This window comes from Octopus bimaculoides, chromosome 1 (genome assembly GCF_001194135.2).
Source record: "Octopus bimaculoides isolate UCB-OBI-ISO-001 chromosome 1, ASM119413v2, whole genome shotgun sequence".
Taxonomy (NCBI): domain Eukaryota; kingdom Metazoa; phylum Mollusca; class Cephalopoda; order Octopoda; family Octopodidae; genus Octopus; species Octopus bimaculoides.
This window is the reverse complement of record NC_068981.1, coordinates 52,587,514-52,609,996: the sequence shown is the minus strand read 5'-3', so window position 1 is coordinate 52,609,996 and position 22,483 is coordinate 52,587,514. Positions and strand designations below refer to the sequence as shown.

The window sequence follows — 22,483 nt, the reverse complement described above, 5'->3', positions numbered from 1 at the left end:
TATATATATATATATATATATATATATATGCATATTGATTAATTAATAAATCAATATGTATCCATTAGATCTCTCTGTTTTCTAACTCAAATACACACACACACACACACACACATTTATGTATGAGGACATCCTGAGAATCTTTGGTAGATTTTGCTCAGTTTTGACTCAGGGCATGTGTAAAATAATAGCACCACCTGGGTGAAGGCTTTTAAGTCAGTCATGTCTTCAAACACCATAGTTCACTCAAGTAGGAAGTCGTTGTTAGTCAAAGTATATTCAACTGTTGATGGATGGACTAGTATTTCTTTAAAAAATTTTCCTTTTTAAATATCATTTGAAGGTTAGGGTTATATTCTGATGTTGGAGACAGCTTTACATATCCACATTTGGGCCTATTACCCATTTTGTTGCTGCTAAGTTTTCGTTTGTTTCTCTGCTTGCTTATTTGATATCCTCTTACCGCTGTTGCTTCGCCTTCTATTCACTGCACCACATAACCCATCACCCCCTTGCTACTGACCATTCCTACAATGATTCATCACAAACCCCTTCTTTCTCTGTTGTTTTCATTAGTGTTTCTTTTCCATCACAATGCCTGATTAACAAAATATTGCATTGAATTTATCGATGTTGATGCATTTACCCTTCTCTGCTGTCCAACATCACTCCCTCTCCTTCAGGTTACTCTTTTACTGATAGTCATCACTCTCTTTCCATTACCAGCTCGACTAACCATCCATCACCTGTGCCGCTTAGCATTACTATTCCCTTCCATATTGCTCCCAGTTGTGCCTATCCCTCCCTCAAGCACTCTTTTACTTCGTACATGTAGTTAACATTAGTTGTGTCTCCCCCATTACTCTATGTCATGACTGTCTCTCTCCCATTACAATTTACCTTTAATACTTTGTCACTTCCAAAACACTGTCTCACCTATTTCTTTCTCTTTCACACCATTACCTCACTCACTGACTCCCTTTCATATATTTTTTCACTCTTGCACCTAAGTTCATCTACAATCACCTTCTATTCTACTCATCATATTAGTTATGTTGTCCTGAATAAACAAAGGTAATGGAGAGCAGTGAAAATCCCCTTCTGTTTTGCAGGTACAGAGCATCTTCACTCATACTGATGCCATGATAAAATGTACCAAGTACACTCAGTAAATCAGTTGATGTTAGGAAATGGCTCCCCACACCTTTGAATAAGAATTGACTCAAATCATCATGCCCTGTCAAAACCATGCTAGCATAGAAAGTACATGTAAAATGATAATGGATAATTATTTTATTTGAATAGTTAATTGCAATTTTCTTCAGAAAAGAAGAGGTGGGGCTTTATACCTTTCTTTTCCAACTTGACAGTTAGTTGTAGTAAAAAGAATGAACGCTCAAATATGAAAATGGTTGTGCTAACTTGAATGAAAAAAACTGATTGTAGTGGTTTCCGCATTAGAATCAATATTTTAGTATTGGAACCTAACTTAAATACTATTAGAAATGTATGGCAGTTCATTAAGATTTCAAGAACCTTTAAAAGCAAGGAATCTCTGTTGGAAGCAATTATAGCAGATTAGTAGAAATTAAAGCCTGCACTGTTGGAAAGCTTGCTGACAATTTCATTAAAATGCATTTTGAAAATAATTACAAGATAATCATGCTAAAAGCATCAAATACTAACTATGCTGTTAAAAATAATATTTTTTAAATAATAGAAATAGTTGATTTCAGCAAAATGAACTTTTCTTTAAAATCAAGAAATCTGTAGGTGGAGATAGTAGTGGTGACAGTGATGACAGTAAATTCTTTCTACTCTAGGTGCAAGGCCTGAAATTTGGGGGAGGGGTTAGTCAATAACATTGAGCCCAATACTCAGTGGAAACTGCACAATGGTGAGCTACAGACTGAAGATTTTTAATCAGAAGTTTTTCTACTTATGCCTATGATTTCTGAAATCAAAATAGGATACCTTGTCCCAGATATGGAATCAGCAATTAATAGTAGTATTGTTGGGTCTTGTAGAAATATTACTTGAATTTGAAAAGAATGTCTACTTAGAGTGCATTTTTTATTGTGATTTAAAGTATGAACTTCCAGTAGAGATTGCTAGGAATCATAATTCCTAGTACATACAGAGCATTGTTCATGTGAAATGCAGTTGACATAAAGTTATCAGATCTTTCTACTGAAAGTTATAGTAAACTCTTTTTGCTAGCAGTGAATACCTAATGATGTTATCTGTGGACAAATGCTTGAAAATAAGTTAGCACTATGATTTTAAAGTAAGATTCTTGGAACATCTACAAGTTGTTTTTCATCAAATAAATCCCCTTTATACTGTTTAGAGATTTGTGTGTCGTTTAGTATGATGAAACTATATTCGTAAAGAATTCTTTCAGTAGAGGCGTGAAGGTTATACAATGGATATGATAATTGTGATGTTTTATAGCAGTAAAATTGTAAACACTGTACAGGCTGAAGAATATCGTATTTAGTATAAATCAAAGTACATAAGTTTTAATCTATCTGATTGTAAATGTGGGTTGTTTCATCATTCCTATGCAGCTGATGAATCCAAAAGTTAGAACAATGATGACTATGTTTAATGAGCTAATGATTACCGTAACTGAGATAGTTTGGTTTAACAAAGTAAATAAAAGGCATCCCACTGTAAATTAAGCAATTCAGCAATGATTAAGTTTAATTACATATCCAATCTAAACTAGAAATACACCTTAAAATCTTCACGATGGTGTTTGTTTATAAAGAATTTATACATCTAATTACTAAGAAAACTTTTGTGGGGTGGGCATGAGGTGTGTCTTACTGATAATAATAATTTACATTTTTTTTTAAACAGCACACTTAAATTAATTACTACTTACAGAATTCTATTTTGCCATTTAACAAACTTTTTATTTCATTTGATTTATTTTGTTTTAATTGCTTGTTTTGCTCATGGACAGTATATGTTACCTGTGAATGGGTGTAGTAAAATATAATTTAAATTGTTTTTCTTCAGAGTTCTTTTCTTGAAAAATACATTGTTTTTTCTTGAAAAAATGTAAATGAGAGAAAATATAAAATTATTTTCTGTTTGAAATAAATCCTGTTTTTAAATTCTAACATTTTTTTTTCTTTTTTTTTCCTTTTTCATAATTCAATACCTGTGCCCACTCACACAGCAGTAAGTATTTACTATTTTTATCTGTTTTATCCATTTTTAAACATTTGAAAAGTGTTGAACTACAATTCATTCATGTCTTTATCTGTTATACATGGTCTAATGATTTTAACTATCAAACAAAGTGTGTGTGTTCCATTTATAAAGAAATTTTCTGAATGATTGGTTAGTTTTGTAATACTTTTTTACCTTGACAAAAGTCCTCAGAGATAAAAAAAAAATAAATAAATAAAAAAAACTTGTAAGGGATATAAAAATGTAGTAATTGGATTTAAACTTGGTTCTCTGAGAAATTAATAGACTACCAATTGTTTAAAAAAAGATTTTTGTGGGGAAACTTTTATCTTTTATTAAATAGCTGAAAAAGGTTTATATATATTTTTTAAAGATTGAAAGGAATGATAAAACTGCTAGTTATCTCAAAACTCAGAGTTCTTGATTCTAGAATATACTTTATTACTCCCAACACATTTCAGTAAAACCCTTTGGAATTGGTTCTATCAATTTCCAAATGCAGCTATCAATTTCCAAATGTTTACATTTCACTCTACATTGATCTCAACAATATAGAAGAAAATTGAAGGAAAAAAACTTTGGTCTTTTGTCAAGAAAAATTGTTAACTTTGGCTACGTTCAGTTTGGTTTGGTTTATGTAGGATATAATCATCTTGGCATACCTTCATCACACACTAAATAATGCAATAATTCTCTAGGTTCTACCTCTCTTAATGCCATGCAGTAATTGCTTGGTAGAATTAATTGATCCTAGCTCCTGACAAATTAGGAAACCTATCAGTCATCGGTTTTGTCTGATTTGGCTTGGTTTCTGTGGCTGGATGCCTTTCCTAGTGCCAACCACTTTACAGTGTGTGCTGGGTGCTTTTAACATGACACTGGCATGAGCACTTTTAAATGGGACTGAGCAAAAGGCTGATTTTGGCAGAGAACAGTATATATAAACAGAAAATATATATAAGTATATTAAAGTATTTAGTTCTGAGATTGTTCACTGTTGGTTATGTTCAATTTGTCTACAAAGGTTATAAGACTTAATGCTTGGATATGTACTTCATAATCTAGAGTTTGGTTTTAATTAAGTAAAAAAATATTGAAACAGTTCCAAAAATAAAGGAAATATAAAAAAATTAGGGATATTAAAGAAAAGAAATGCATGTGAAATGTAACATGAAAGGTATTAAAATATAAAATTCCTACAATATTTTAAAGTAAATTGAAGTGTTGTTTAAATTGAAACAATAGTTGAATTTCCAGTAAGTATACAATCAACAAGTTCAGTTATCTGTAATGGCTATTCTTATAACCACTGTTATTAAACACTGGATCAAGATGTGTGTAATTCTTAATGTCGGTACCTATATACTATCATTATTAGAAAATTAGAGCAATAGGTTTGAAATTTCTTCATTTCAGTATACAATTTGAATCTGTAAAATATGTTAGAAACAGTTTTGAGGAAGTGTTCTGAAATTTTATTATATAAGAATGGAAACATAGTAACTGTGTATTGGAGTAGTTTGGATAACTAAGATTAGCCACCATTGGGTAACAGAGAAAATAAAATATAAACGAAAGCAACATCTTTAATTCTGAGACGCACGCGTGCACACACACACACATATATTTACACAGAAAATAAAGCAATAATAATTTTATGATTAGTCATAGAGGTTGTTGTTTATCCCCAAGTCAGCTCTGATTGTACTGACTTGCAGCTGTAACCCTGTCATTGTAGTCTCCTTAGTTGTATTTGATTTCAGCTTAGCCTTTGGTAGTTTTTTTAAAAATGTATTTGACTCTAGGTAGGAGTTAAGTGTACATTTTAGATTAGAATTGAGAAAAGCACAATGGCTGTGAGGCTAATATACTGGATCACATGAGCATATTTTGAAATCTTACATTAGTTTATAATTTTTGCCTCTCAACAAAAGCTCCAGCTTGCTTAACTGACAAAAAAAAGTGTTACTATCTTATTACAAAGGGAATCCAGCTATAAAATATTCCAAAAAAAAAAAAAAAAATTATAAGCAAGGAAAGAAAGATGTGAAACAGGAAAAAAAAATATTAAAATAAAGTAATTTAATGAAATACTCATAAATGATTCATACAGTCAATTCTATTAACAAATAGTTAGTAGTTGTCTAACGAGTACTTGATTCAGTTATTTTTTTATTGTTCTTCATTGTTTTTCTTGCAAATGATCATTTGATTTTTTTCACGTAACGAATGCATGCATGTGTTGATTCATAGCATTTGGTAATTATAACCAGAAGGTTTCTGTGTTAATGTTTATATGCAAATAAGAAACATTAACTTAATCTGTTTGTTTCTCTCGTGATCAATAAATTTGAACTGTTGTGGGTAAAATGATTTAGTAACTTACTATCATAAAACAAAGGTAGATTTAAAGTTTCTATATTCTGCTACCTAATTGTTTGATGGGAGCAATAGGATAGTCAATATAAGCATCAAGTGTCAGAGGTTAATTAGTTATTGAATGTGAGTTCAATCCCTGGATCAGATAAGTTATGTGTACTTTATTTGAAACATAAACTAGTCTCTTTTACTCTTTTGCTTGTTTCAGTCATTTGACTGCGGCCATGCTGTAGCACTGCCTTTTTATAGTCGAGCAAATTGACCACCAGAGCTTATTCTTTGTAAGCCTAGTACTTATTTTATCAGTCTTTTTTGCCAAACCACTAAGTTACGGGGACATAAACACACCAGCATTAGTTGTCAAGCGATGCTGGGGGGACAAACATACACACACACTCTCTGAGTGGTTGGCGTTAGGAAGGGCATCCAGCTGTAGAAACTCTGCCAAATTAGATTGGAGCCTGGTGTAGCCATCCGATTGCACCAGTCCTCAGTCAAATCGTCCAACCCATGCTAGCATGGAAAGCGGACGTTAAACGATGATGATGATGATGATATATATATATATGACAGGCTTCTTCCAGTTTTCATCTACCAAATCCACTCACAAGGCTTTGGTCGGCCCAAGGCTATAATAGAAGACACTTGCCCAAGGCACCACGCAGTGGGACTGAACCGAGGACCATGTAGTTGGTAAGCAAGCTACTTACCACACAGCCACTCCTGCGCCATGTTGTAGAATAATTAATAAGGAGAACATCCTGATTCCTCCCATCCATGCTTCTATTATGCAAAATGTCATGTATATCCTCTACAGCAAGAAATCTGAAGAGGAGTGATGGGCCAGTGAGTATTACAGGTGGTGAAGTGAAAAATACAAAAGGGTGATGATTGAAGTGAGGGGTGGGGGAGATGGATGGATTAGAGAAAGTAGGTACACGTAGAGTGATGAGGATGGTATTCAAGGTGGGGCTGGGGCACTTCATAATTTGAGTTTTATAGACGGTATGGTGATAAGAGATGAAGGGATATGGGTGATAGAGCAAAGCGCTGATTGAAGTAAAGGGGAGAAACAAATGAAAGAAGGAAGGTGATCCAAGAGGTAGAGGTCAAAGTTACTGAGGGTGGCAGCAAATATAGGCTTGGCAGGATACATATACACAAATATACACACTGGAGATCTCAACTTGTATTACTACTATTATTCAATACACATTTCATCAGGGGTAATCATGTCTTCTGTAGCACCACATATTGTCAATCAATACATTCCTTTGTCATCTCCTCTGCGAGATACAGTATTTTACAGGTCAGCTTTTACCACTTTGTCCAGTGTCTTTCTTGATCTCTCTCTTCTATGGGTTGCACTGACTTAGAATGCAAGGCACTTGTGTATATATACACATACACAATATACACATTATACACAATATAATGCAAGATATTGTGTGTGTGTGTGTGTGTATCGTTTATCATTTATTTGTTTCAGTCATGGGACTGCAGCCATGCTGGGGCACCACCTTGAAGAATTTTTAGTCGAATGAATCAACCCCAGTATTTAATTTTTCTTTTAAGCCTGGTACTTATTTTATCAGTCTCTTTTGCTGAACTGCTTAGTGACAGGGATGTAAACACACACACACACACACACACTTCTTTCAGTTTCTGTCTTCCAAATCCACTCACAAAGTTTTGGTTGGTCCAAGGCTATAGTAGAAGACACTTGCCCGATGTGTCATGCAGTGAGACTGAACCCAGAACCATATGGTTAGGAGCAAACTTCTTACTACACAGCCATGCCTGCACCTATAGATATGTTTAAGATTTTTTATGTTTTCTATTTCCTATATGCAGCTACATAAGTGCATTATAAGTTTACTTCACACCTACATGGTTACAGGTTCAATCCCACTGCATAACAACTTATGTATCTTAAATCCTTAAACCTGTGTGTGTTTGTCTCCTATTATAACTCCGAGTCTACTAATGCCATGTGAGGGAATTTGGTAGACAGAAACTGTAGGAAGCCCATCATGTGTGTCCATGCATGCATGGACGTGTGTCAATATACATTCCACGTTTGTCACCATTTGAGCAAAGTGGTGTATGCCAATCTTGATATTCCTTGTTGACATGCTCACATCATCATTATCATTTTACATCTGCTTCTTGCATGCTAACATAGGTTGGACAGGTTATGATGGTCCTTATTAATTCTTGTTTGAAGTTACTTTTCTGTCATTTATACATGCTAGCATTACAAATCATACTTTCATATATTTCATAATCAAGGCTCGTCTGTTATTATTATGAAGTATTGCATATTTTACATAAGTATCATGTAAACTGCCCTCCACACTGAGAGAAACTTTTGTTGCCAGCACAGGTAACCATAAAATATCACACTTGTAAGCAAGCATCATGAAATCTGCTCTTAATTCTAAAAGAAACCTTTTGTTGTCAGCAGAGCAAATAGCTCCATATGCCTTTTGCACTCCATTCCTAACTGAGAAGTATGCTTTCAAAACACCCATCTCCACTACTAATCAGGTCACTTAGTTAACAAAAGCTATCAACTTAGCAGGAGCCTTCTGAGCATATGAAGGGGTCTATTTCATGTTTACTGTTACTGCTAATCTTGCACATCTGCCACATAGAATACCATTTCTGTCAGCCTGCATGTGATCCCGCATAATATGCACACTCAATCACATATATACACATTTAAGGGGTTTCTACCAAATTTCACTTGCAAGGCAATAGTGGAAAACACTTGCGCAAGGTGTCATGCAATGTGATCAAAACCCAACACCACAGCAACCTTATTAATCACACAGCCATTCCTGCACCTGTACTAGCCACAGTCCCCAAATGAACTCAGCATATGGGAGGGGGATTAATCCCAATTTGTGCAATAATATACTAAAATTTTCATATTGATTTTACTTGGTATTTGAAATTCATTCAGTCACACAATATATTCACATATGAAATAGCTACTTTTGTCTGTCTGATTATTCCCATTCTGTTGCAAAGAGCCAACTAATTTTCCATCTCGCAACTTTGCTGTTCTTCTAATTCTGTGTGAACTTGTTACACACAGTTTGACAAACCATCTTGAAAATCCAGCCTTTGATTTTTGTGGAGTTTTATTGTAAATGCATGTTTTGTGGTGAAGTAGTATGAACCTATTCATTTGAAAACAACCCTTGAGAACATCTCTTCATCCATTGTTTATCAGTTCTATAAAAATCTATTTATAACCTACTGGATCTCACACATGCATTTCAACAAATATTCCAGCTATTCAATCAATGAAATTACCAACTCATTGATTTGCTGTTTAACCAGTTGAGTATTCCACAGGCATTTACCTTTAATGTAATTTTTAGAAATTTGCATGTGTGAGGCAGTCATGGTTAGCTCTTTGAATTTAAGGTACAATCTGTCAAATGGGCTTCCACACAGTGACCATAGACTCACTTTTCACTTAAAAGGCTTGGATCAATCCAAGGCTTTGATACAAAAGGCACTTGCACATGAAATCATGCAGTAGGTTTGAACATTGCTAAGATACCCCACCCACTAGATTGAACATGGAACTTCATACTAAACATTTGGTCATACATGCAAACAAACAAACACCCTATACATCATCATCATCATCATCGTTTAACGTCCGCTTTCCATGCTAGCATGGGTTGGACGATTTGACTGAGGACTGGTGAAACCGGATGGCAACACCAGGCTCCAATCTAAATTTGGCAGAGTTTCTACAGCTGGATGCCCTTCCTAACGCCAACCACTCGTCAAGTAAAATGCTGAGTATCTAATTACATATCAATTGATTAAAAATACTATAGTAATTGGATTGTATTTAAACAAGATAAAGTACATTGTTTTGTTTTCTTTAATGTTTCGATGAAAATTAAGATATAACACATCATTTTTGTTTCAAAATGGCTGATTATTTCACTCCCAAGGTCCTCTTCCATATTCCTATTTTGGAATTCTATCCTCACTCCCTTAAGAGACCTGGCAGCTGTTTGGAAGGAATTAAGACATTACTGACAATACCAGATATACAAATGGAAAGACCCATTCTTAGGCAACACAATGATGCTAAAAATCATTCAGTGCTTTAAGCTTGAGTGAGTTACAGCCAATTTTAAAAAGCTCTTACCTTGTCAAACTTGCAACAACAACAATGGTGGTGGTGCTGGCGGTGGCGGCTGTTGTTGTTGTTGTTGTTTCTGATTTAGGCACAAGGCTAACAGCTTTGAGGGGAGAAATAGTCAATACCATTGACTTCAGTACTTGACAGGTACTTTATTTTATCAACCCTGGAAAGATGAAAGGCAAAGATGATCCTAGTGGGAATTGAATTCAGGTCATAAAGATACAGAACGAATATCACAAAGCATTTTTTCTGACACTCTAACAATTCTGCTAGCCCATCACCTGTAATAAAGTTTCACATTTAAGCACAAGGTTAGCAATTTTGAAGGGAGGGGTTCATCGATACTTGACTGGCACTATATTTCATCAATCCTAGAGTGATGAAAGGCAAAGTTGACCACAGCAGGATTTGAACTCAGAACATAAAGATCCAGAACAAATACTGCCAGGCATATTTTTCACCATTACTAATTCTATCAACTTGTCACCTAAATAGTAATTAAGACATTGCGCGTGCGTGTGTATGTGTGTGATAGCATACATAAATTGAAAATGTGTGGATTAACCCAATACATTATCATCCTACTTACTTTTATTGGTCTCTCCTCTTTGACAGTCCTCACCACATGCATGCTCATGTTAAAATACATGAAATATTTGAAGATAATTTTCTTACTTTCAGAATGACAAGCTCACTAATGTTACAACATTAAAGTAGAGCTTATACGGTATTGATAGGTGACAGTGAGCAAACTGATGTCCTTATGTATAATCTTGATAAATTTTTCTTGCACGTGCAGGGTATCGTTTTTCTCAATGCTTATAGTTCAGATGTACTAATTACCTGCTCTATAATTTCATTTCACCTTTCATGGTATAGAGAAATTATATCTTTACAGTTTTTCTATACTACAATATATGTTGACAGAATTTTATTAGTTACTTATTACTGTGGACTTGCAAAAGTAATTATAAGTAATCCATTTGTTATGTTTACGTTGAATCATTTTTGTACAGTGGTGTGAAGTGTTCAATCCCAGTTGGGTGTAATTATATATATCTATATTACTATATGGTAGTAAATTTTGTTGTAAATAAATTATTTTTCTTCCTACCCTCCTTAAGTGATCTAACAATTTCACAATTTTTAACTTTACATTTACAGTTATTTATTGAATATTAATTGTTAACATATTTTAATTACATAATAATATTTCTTGGTGCTTATAGGGTGAAAAGTTGACCCAAAAATTTGATTTTAGCAATTAACCCTTGCCCACCCTATGATCTCAAGAATTCAAATCCTACTGTGGTTGACTTTGAGTTACATCATGTTTGGTTAAATAAGCACATTGGAGTCAGTTCTCTTTTACTACTTGTAAAAAAGTGGAATTGAACCCTGTATCTTTGGATGATTTGTTGGTTGCTAATGGAGGAAATCATTTTCTATATATATATATATATATATATTAATAATAATAAAGGAGTTACGATGCAAAAACGTATAAAATCAAATGAACATATTTATCTTCTTCAATATATATTTAGCTTACCAATTATTTTTGTTGGTAGTTAATTTATAATATATTGATATATATATATATATATGTATATACACACACACACATATGTGCTTGAATCAACTTTTGTGAATTTCTTGAGCTTTGTATTCACTGTTTTGATGAGAACATATTCCAGCCATGAGCACCACCTTTTTTTTTTTTTTTTTTTTTTTTTTTTTAGATAAGTAGGTGAATAGATATAAAACTGAGAAAGAGGGACTCGGACAAATTGGTAGACACATAGAAAGGTAGATAGATACATAGATGGATAAATGCATAGATAGATATATAGACACAGACAGACAGACAGATAGATGGGGTTGGGAGTTAGATACATGGGTAGACAGGTAAATAGAAGTAGCTAGACAGACACAGAAGATCAAATGAGAAATGTGTTTAAATCATCTCAGAAGTTCATGATTATCATACTCGACATTTTGATAATGTGTCCCAATGGGTTAGATAGATGTATGACTGCAATTTCTAGCAAATGGATTTTGAAACTTAAGTTACATGTTCTGTCATGAATCCATACCAGCATGAAGAATTTGAAAAATATCTTTGAAATTAGATATATGTTTGTGTGTGGTTACGTATATGTTTACAAAATTAAGCAATACAATATTGTCATGTGATGCACATGCAGTAGACATCAGATATTAACCCTTTTGTTCATATTCTATTTAAATACAGTCTTTGTTTCAGCTAATTTTGAAAATAATGAGTAATTTAGTAAAATAACTTTGCCATTGTTAAGCTGGTGTTTGGAACGTGTATTAATATGAAATTTTGATGAAAGGTTTTAATTTAGATTGCATTTAAAACAAGAAGTTTGGATCATAGAATTAGAGGCAGTCTCAGGCAGGTTGGTAACAAAAGGGTTAAAAGTGTGCCATGTCCTCAGGTATCATACCAGCAACAAAACCAAAACCATAACAATTGATGCAGATGTTATGTTTGATTAAGTTTATCATTCTCATTAACATGCAAACTCAAAACAAAGCATACTTCCCCATGAACATCAAAGAAAAATGCTTATCTCAGTGCTTGAGGTTTACCATATATGACGAGATTGGATACATAATAATAGACCTGGAATTATGGGGGCATACCATTGATGAGGTCATGAATAGTAATGAAAGATCTCTGACTAAACAACTGATTGATTGATCAAACAATTACTTATGCAGTAGTGAACCTATTTTTTATGCAGCCATCTTTTGGAATCAATTAGGTGATACTGGAAACAACATTGGTAAAATTACAAATTACACATAGATGTACGAGTGATAATGTGAGGAGAAAAGATAGGAAAGAATTTAACCCTTTCACATTCAGATTATTCTGTTAAACATAATACCTATTTATTCACATTCATATCATATCATTTAACATCCATTTTCCATGAAGGCATGAGTTGATAGTTTCACATGGAGCTGTTGAGACTCCAGTTGTCTGTCATGGCATGGATTTTATGGCTGAATGCCCTTCCTAACACCAACCACTTTACAGTGTGTACTGGGTGCTTTTTATGTACCACCGACACAGTTGCATTTATACAGCACTGGCACAAGTGCATTTTATGTGGCACTGGCACCTGTAAAGGACAAACCTGTATGTATAGATGACAGCAGTTTTACTTAGCTTGGTGTGTCTTCTCAAGTACAGCAAATCACCAGAACTCCCAGTCCCTTGTCGTTATCTCAGTGACGCCCAGCATCCAAAGATCCTTTCTCACCACTTCTTCCCATGTCTTCCTAGGTCTACCCTTCCCACAGGTTCCCTCCACAATTAGAGCTTGGCACTTCTTTATGCAGCTGTCCTTGAGTTAATCATGAATTATCTCATAACTTCAAAATTTCACTTATGTTGTAGTTTATTTTTAGAATGACATTGTAGAGTAGAAGTGAGGGGCCAGATTTGGCTAGTTTGAATATAAAACAGGTAGAAATATTCTGGCCAGGTATGGTTGGTTTAAAATGCTAAAGTGTTTAGTCTTTTGTAATAATTTTTACAGTCATCAATTGAATGACTTTTCTGAGTTGGAGGAATTTTATAGAAATATTTGTTAGAACTCTTGTTGAGATTATGAATGCAGACTTTATCTAGACTTCAGAAATTTAATGCAGCTTCAAACCAATATTTCAATAAGTTTGCTCTACTCAGAATGTCATTCTCTCCATATATAGGTACAGTCATGCGTATGTAGTAAAGAAATTTGCTTCACAACCACATGGTTTCGAGTTCAGTCCTGCTGTATGGCAAGTGTCTTCTACTATAGCCCAATTGACAGAAACTGAATGAAGCATTGAATGTTAGGGCATCGCCTTGAAGGTTTTAGTCAAAGAAATTGACCTCCAGTACCTTTTATTTTTACTGAACTGCTAAGTTGTAGGAACTTAAACAAATCAGCACCAATTGTCAAGCAGTGATAGGGAACACACACACATGCACAACAGGCTTCTTTCAATTTCCGTCTACCAGATGCACTCGTGGCTTTCAGTGGCCCAAGCCTATAGTCAGAAGACACTTGCCCAAGGTGTCATGCAGTGGGACTGGACCTGGGCTCCATGTGTTTGAGAAGCAAACTTCTTACCACATAGCCATGTCTGTGCCTATAACATTCATCTCGAGAAAGCATCTCATATAGCCATATAGTGCTAAAAAGCACATAAATTGTCAGTAGCAGGCAAAAAGCATCCAACAACAGTTGTAGAATAGCTAAATCATGATTCTTATGTCTGCATGTCATCATTGTTGTAAATTGTTGTAAATGAATGTCATTTATTTCTCTTATTCTGTGGAAACATGTTTGGCTTTGGGGAAATACCTTGTCTGGAAACAGGTAAGGATTAACATGAAGGGCATCCAGCCATAGAAAATCTGCTTTATAAACTCTGTCCAACCCATGCAAGTATGGAAAAATGAACGTTAAAACATAGATGGTGATGTATATAATGTGCATGTGAGATGGACTCATTGTTGGCACTCCGTCGCTTACAACGTCAAGGGTTCCAGTTGATCCAATCAACGGAACAGCCTGCTCTTGGAATTAACGTGCAAGTGGCTGAGCACTCCACAGACACGTGTACCCTTAATGTAGTTCTCGGGGATATTCAGCATGACACAGTGTGACAAGGCTGACCCTTTGAATTACAGGCACCACAGAAACAGGAAGTAAGAGTGAGAGAAAGTTTTGGTGAAAGAGTACAGCAGGGTTCGCCACCATCCCCTGCCGGAGCCTCGTGGAGCTTTAGGTGTTTTCGCTCAATAAACACTCACAACGCCCGGTCTGAGAATCGAAACCGTGATCCTATGACCACGAGTCCGCTGCCCTAACCACTGGGCCATTGCGCCTCCACGAGATGGACTCATACTCACATAAATTGCAACATATAAGCAATCAGCTGTTTGATCAACTGGAAAATCTTTTCATTGAATTAATATGCAAAGCAGCTGGATATTCCACAGACGCTAGTGCTGGTGCCACTTCTCATGTTTGTGCCATGTTAAAAGCACTGGTGATGGTGCCACATAAAAAGCAGCCTGCACATACTGTGGAGTGGTTGGTGTTAGGAAGGGTATCCACCTGTAGAAACCCTGCCAGAACTGACAGTGGACCCTGGGTCAAACTGTCAAACCCATACCAGCATAGAAAACGGACGTTAAATGATGATAATGATGATGACTAGTAACACAAGTGTAACAAGGCTGAACTTTTGAACTACAATTAACTCACAAGACTTGAGTCAACCTGAGGCGATGGCAAATACACTTGCTCAGGTTGCCGTACAGTAGGATTAGAACTCAGGTCCTCGTAGGCTCGAAGCAAATTTCTTAACCACTTAGCCATGCCTGTGTACACACACACGCACGCACGTACACACACACACAAAACACAACGTGTGTATATAATTCTATATATACGTGTGTGTGCTGTATATATATATATATATATATATATGGCATGTTTTTATTTATATATGTGTTTATGTATGTATGAAGGTAGCTAAATGTATTATTTGTGTATATATTGTATATGTCAAAATAACGCTTATAGTCTCACTTAAAAAAAAATCATCAACAATAATCATTTACTTTTCATTAAAGTTAAATTCTGCGTTGCTAACATATCTTTCTAAAACTGACCGCCATCTCTTTCCAAACAACAAGATAAAAATTGTGAATATTATTTGCTAAGAGAATTCTTGCTGTTTACCTTAACCATAGTTAAGAAATTGTAGCAATTTGTTATAACTATTGTGAAAGTAGTAACAACTGATGACATTTCACCAGTCTTTCGTTGAGCATTTTATTTCATTCTGTCCTTATTTTCACACTAGTTTACTCCTGTGCTTTAATCAGATTTTAAAATATTTAAATATATTTTAAAATATTTTATAACATAATAGGCCCCCCAAAAGTTACATATTTGTATATTTCACTAGGCCTATTTAGTCATTAGTATTTAAAATAATTTACTTTTTTCTTCTGCTGTTCGTAAACGAATTTTACGACATCTGGTAGATATTATATGCCTTATTTCATAGTCGCAAAATAACCGAGTAACAGGCTTTATTTAAACAAAATGGAGCTAAGGATTGGCAATGATTTGAATCAATTTTTTTTTCTTCACTGTCTCCTTCTTACGTCTTTCCCATCTCCCTACTAATTCTACTTATCACCGTTTACTATACCACCGTCATCTTTATTGCTGCTGCTGCTACGACTGCCGCAACAACACGTTTAGTGTGTGTAATATTATGTTTCATTCTCAACGCTATCGAAACTGACTAAATGTTCACTTCGGGTGAGTGAGAAAGTTTTGAAAACTTGCAGCTGGTTAAACAAACTCAGTTAAACCTTTAGTATCTGATATATCATTGTTGTGGTGTGAAGAATGAATCGTGGATCTGCACCTCCACCACCAGAAAAACCGCCTTCCGTGGCTGAAAGAACAAGACTTTTGAAATCTAGTTTCCGTCGAGATGATGTTGACAGACCTAAAGTTGTTGACAAATCTCGTCTTTTGTGCGAGAAGCCTGATGCGAATCCTATACTTATGACCTCTTCCCGGATTGCTAATGGAGAAGGAAATCCATCCCTAAACATTAGTGGTGGTACCTCAATCCAATTAACTTCTACCATGTCTAGTACAACAACAGTAAACAATGTACATATAACTGGTGTCTCTGACTGGTCTCCGAACTCTGAAAATAAACCTGTTAACGGTGTATCAAATACTATTATAAATACAGATTGTAACAAAGAAAATTCCAAGTTGGCTGTAAGTACTATTTCCTCCTTCGATTCCGATTGAATTGTCTTGTGTTCCGCTTTGATAGGTTCAATATATAACTGTGACCAAATTTGTCCCTATGTTCTGCTTTTGGATCACGACTCAGGCGAAATATAATAATTTTTTTTCCATATTAGGTATCATTTATTTTATTCTTTTAATATTTATTATTAATTCTATCAATTTAGCCTCTGACTCAGATTTGCCCTACCCTTCCTCCTTCAACTTCCATCTGTTCAGCTTGTCTCTCTATATACAGTCCCATGCTGATTTAGTCATAAATTGAATTCTATTTTTTATAGTCATATTTATTTTGAGTTATAAATAACATAGAAAGTTGTTGTTTTTATAACTAGAAGAAAAGATAATGAATATAATTGTCGGATTTTTAGTCTTATAAATCCGAGTACACATCCCATCAAAGGTGATTCGACTTGATGAGTTCTGTCCGTAACAATCTATTCACTCGTATTTCTTGGGTACTGATAAACTACAAGTGTCAATCAACACCTACAGGCTATGATGTACTCGAGAGAAAGGGAAAGTTATTTGATTATTTATTAGCTATTTTATTTTTAATTATAAAGTCAATAAATTTGATTTAATTTTTCGAATGTTATCATCAGTATCTTATAAGGATAGCAGTTGTTGATGAACAGTTTTTCTCTTTAAAACGACTTGAAGTAAAAAGGTTTACATGAAGAACTGATATCATGTGTAATCAATCCAAACTTGATTGTTCTACCGTTTCATCACAATAACAATGTGAGCAGGTGATGACAAAGAAATGTTAGTAATATACGAGGCGTGAAGTTCATATCAGTTGTAGATGGATAATCAGTAGGAAAGGGAAGAATGGTGTTATAGTTAAGGTATTGCATATTTGAGTCATGGTTTCCTATTCTAGCAGAAACGTTTTGGGGTCTATTAAAGGGTAACAATCATAGAAAAGCATGCATATTCTCCGACGTGTTTGCAGGAATAAATTACTTATTTGATGTTCATTTATAATTTGATTTTTGTCTTTAATAACCGTGTTGTAAATCAACTATTAAATCAGCTGGTCATGACTGATGAAGTATTCGCAAGAATTCAATTGATATATCAGACTTCATTTCGACGAACTTTAAGAAGCGACAAGTGGAAAGCGAAATTTCTTGCAATTACTAGAAAATTTGGCGACTTTCGATACTAGTATCGAAAGATCGCCGAAAATTTATTAGAATACTTGAAGATGAACCAAGAGAAAATATTTTCTTCATTCATATTCTTTTATATTTACGTATATTTTTCAATACATGATATAACCCTCTGGTATGTATGGTTTAGAAAAACATCTAAATACTGTAAAAGGAAAATATCAGGAAAATATTCACAGTATCCAACAATAAGTATTACAGAATGAAAGTAATCAGTTGAAAAAAAGTCCTTTCCTACGTATTGATACCTTATTTTCGTCTGTTATTTTATCGATTGCTCGTCGAACAGCTAAGTTTAATGCACATAAAGGGACACGAGAATGGTCACAAATATACGAGGAGTGAGCTTATAATCCTTGATAGGGCTACAGAGAATTTGTTGCAAAAAGCAAGAGATATTAATATGAATCGTATATCCAATAATGATGTATGAATGCTAAAACAGAACAATTTAACTTATGATAGAAGATAATTTGATGTATTCGAAATGTGATGCTGGAGAAAAATAATTCTGTGAACGGAAAGAATACACAGATCACTATGACAGCAAATGTAACTTAAGAATACTGTGGAAGCGTTGATTGCCAAGCAAAGATTTAAAATTCTTTGGTCATGTTATAAGGACGGAAAGCACTGGATACGAAACTGACTAAATGGCGGAATGATATCTATGAATCAACTCTTGATGTGTGTGAGGTACTGTTGAAATCGTAAGTAGTCGAGCGTGACTTCAGGCTACAGAAAACTGGTGACAGGTTTTCACTATCGAATCCCACTTACAAAAGGATTAGTCAAACTCAGTGCTGCGGTAGAAGTGTTACAGATAGAATGGAACCTGGAACATTACTTGTTTTAATTATTCGTTCAGTTTACTTACGGATTTAATGTGAAATAAAATATTGTTTTTCAATATCATGTATCAAGAACATGAGCATTCTAAAGTGCTTTTTCAAGTCTTCGTATAAATCAAAAAGTAAAATAATATATAAATAATTGAAAATGGTAAAATTAATCAAGTTTTTTAATTGGTTTTTTTTTTTTTTTTTTTCCTTGTGGTCAGCGATCTTATATCTTTAAGACTATTCTTTTTATTTATCTTTAACTTTTACTTGTTTGTCATTAGGTGTCCATGCTGGGGTACCGCTTTGAACTTATCCCAGTACTTTTTTTTTTAAACTTGGTACTTGTTCTATTGGTCTCTTGCAGAACAGTCACGTTACAGGGGATGTAAACAAACGAACACTGGTTATCAGGTGGTAAGATGGGTACAAAAACACTCACACATATACATGATAGGCTTCTTTTAGTTTCCATCTACCGAATCTGCTCACAAGGCTTTGGTCAGTTCAAAGCTATAGCAGATGCTTGCCCAAGGTCCCATACAATGGGACTGAAACCAGAACCATGTATTTTTATGTTCTACAACCATTTTTGAGTCCCATATTTTAAAGGGCTGAAACTTGGTTACAAATCACAAAATTGAGAATGGATGTAGTGTTCAGTGGATTTTTAGAAAATATTAAGAATAAGGAAACTTGAAAGAATTTCTTATATTGGATTAGGTTTAAAAAAGTAGTGATTGTCCAAATATAACTTTCTAAACAAGATCAAGTGCTTAATGGTGAAAATAGTCTAATATTGTCCTTTAGATAGGTTTCTGACATTTTCATATTTCTGCTGCTCATTGGCCATCTAGAACCTAAAATGGCTATTTTAGTTAAATGCAATGAAGTGTAATTTAATGTGGGAATCAGTTCATTTGGTTTCTCTTTTTTGCCAAGACAGTCTTTTTTTTTTTTTTGATGTATTGCTTCTTGGTTTACTCTTAGGCATGGCTGTTAAGAAGCTTGCTTTGCAACCATGATTATTAGGCAAATTCATTTTGCTATAGTGCTAAAGCAACCAATACCTTGTGAGTGAATTTGGTAGATGGAAACTGAAAGCCCATTGTGTGTATGTCTATATGTGTGTGTGTCTTTTATGTTTGTTTCCTGTTCCTCCAACTGTGTGACAACCCATGTTGGCTTCTTTGCATCACCATAACTTGGCAGTTCACCAAAAAAAGACTGGTAGAATAGATACCATACCATCATCATCCATCCATTTTCCATTCTGGTATGGGTTGGATGGGTTGACCAGAGCTGGCAAGCTGGAGAGCTGCAGGTTCCAGTCTAATTTGGCTTGGTTTCTACAGTGGGATGCGTTCCCTAATTCCAACTATATTACAGAGTGTGCTGGGTGCTCTTTTCATGGACTAGCATGGGTACTTTTTACCAAAAAGAAAATATTGGGGTCAATTTGCTTGACTAACTCTTCTAGGTTATGCCCCTGCATGACTACAATTCAGTAACTAAAACAAGTAAAAATATATAAAAGAAAAAAAAAGTTCATTTTGAAATAGAAATTAAATTCATTTTGAAATAGAATTATAAATCAGCTTTCTTCCTACTTATTAATTGGTTTTGTTATAGTTAAAAATCATCAAAGCCAACATAATGATTTCATTTAATAGGATTATCTTTATAATCTGTCTTTTTATATCAGACAATACAATTGTTTCTGGAGATTTGGATAAAACTTATATTTATTTAATCTTTAGAAATATTGTTGCTTTGTTTCCTCATTAATATAAGTGTTGCAAATAAGAATATTGGTGATCCAGAAAAAGTTTACAATCAAAATTTATACAAAACTATTCTCTTTATTTTCTTAATGAATCTCTTGATGCATACTAAAAAGACAGTGAAAGATGTATTTTGGAAGTTATTTTGTCTTTTTGTTAATGTTCTCAGTATAAAATTATGGTGTTAGTGAAAGTTGTATATAGGATTAGGATTTAAGCTGGCGTGATCCTTTCATCAAGTGGTTATCAAGTTAATCTTTGGGTGGAAATACTCAAATATTTAGAAAAAAGTTATCTTTTTCTTACAATTTACTGTTCCTTGAGCCTGTCAACTCCATCTTGATTATTTTATCCTTGCTTTTATATAAACTGTTGATACTTGTTGAGGAAATAGTAATTTAAGCCCAACATACTTTGCACTTGTTATATTTTAGTCTAAACTACATTTCCTCTCACTTTATTGCTAAAAGCAAAACACAGTAGGTGCCTAGTTGGAATGGAAGGGGAAAAAAAGGAAGTTGTTTATATTCTACCTTTGTTTAAATGTTGAACCCATTTAGTGTGTGTGTTTAGGGGTGTGATGTGTTAGCATAATGGTTTGATCTTCTAGAAATCATTTAAAATTCTTCCCAAACTGATTTCTAATTAATTAAATTGGATTTGGGATTGCTGAAAGTTTTATTTTTATCTTTAACATAGTATGAAATCTTTTGCTTTGTTCATTTATGGAATTAATGCAGAAAAGAGCTTAATCACTTCCTAAAGTATTTTAAAAATTTTGCTATGAAAGTTCCTTTGTCCTGCTTGAGATATATAATTTAGCAGGATGTAGGAATACTTGTCATTATATTATGGCTGATAAAGAGCAACAATACATTACTACTTTTAATAATGTATTCACAGATAAAGACTTAGAATTTGGAGACAGCCTTGATGTAAGCTTTAATTTTTTTTTTTTTTTTCAGTAATCTTTTATTTTGGAAAATAATTTTAAATCAGTCATGTTAATAATTTTGTTAAATAGATATCTTGATGTATTTTTATACTTAAGCTCATACAGATGTCTTGTCGAGAGACACTTCAGTGTGAGAGGTTGGAGTAGACAAAATCATGTGATAATTCAACATTTTAGAAACAATTAGGTTTTTGTATTCAAGACAACTGAAGATTCCATGTCTCTGCTAAAAAAAAAAAAGAAAGAAAATCTTCCTTAAATTTTTTTAAAAGTCACCTTCTTTGTTATTCACTATTCACTCCAGAAAATACCAATATAGTCTTTACTGGTAATATTGCTTATGTTTAGCTCACATTTGATTATGAATTTGATGTTTACATTTAGCTCCGTTTTCAATGTTTACTGATTTTAGTTTTAATTTCTCAGCACAGAAATTCAAGATTTCTTAATAGATTGTTTTAATAAGCAGATCATCACCTCATCAGTATTATTCTTAAGTCTGTTTTTCTATGTTGGTATCAAGTGAATTTCGCTCACAGCACATTGGTCAGCCCAAGACTGAAGAAGAGACTTGCCCAGAGCACTATACTGTGAGAGCAAACCTGAAACCATAAGGTTGTGAAAAACTTCTTAACTCCACAGCCATGCCTGTGCTTAAGCTGTGCCTGCATCTATTATATAAGAAAATCATATAAAAAAAAACGAATTAAAATGTGAAAATTATATTATTTGAGTTTTAGTTATACTTGAAGTGATGTCTCACTTTAGTCCTAACAGAAAGGCATATTTATTCCTCCATCATCATACCATTTTAGCATCATCTTTAACATACTTGTATGGTTAGATGGAATTCACTGAGGCAGATTTTCTATGGTCTGACACCCTTCCTATTGCCAGCTGTCACCTGTTTCCAAGCAAGGTAATATTTCCCCTTGGCCAAACATTATTCACAGAAGACTTGGAAACAAGCAACATAGGTTGTATGATGGTGATGTCCGTTTGGTACACACAAACACACACACATACATCAATTTTTTTATATATATATATATATATATATATATGATTGGCTTCTTTCAGTTT

At 34.0% G+C, this 22,483-nt stretch overlaps 1 protein-coding gene across 5 annotated transcripts in view; it reads left to right on the top strand.

The window, feature by feature from the left end:
* LOC106873280 (septin-7) overlaps positions 1–22,483 on the top strand; it is a 158,584-nt gene that overhangs the window by 59,968 nt on the left and 76,133 nt on the right. Inside the window, exon 1 of one of the 5 annotated variants that reach the window (XM_014920577.2) lies at positions 15,872–16,611. The exons of 1 other annotated variant lie outside the window; for it this stretch is intronic. In XM_014920577.2, the coding sequence (XP_014776063.1) occupies positions 16,225–16,611 (387 nt within the window). In that variant the 5' untranslated portion in view covers positions 15,872–16,224. Of the gene's footprint in view, positions 1–15,871; positions 16,612–21,235; positions 21,381–22,483 lie in introns of those variants that run through there. 3 more of the 5 variants (XM_014920579.2, XM_014920578.2, XM_014920580.2) reach the window with 3 other exon arrangements.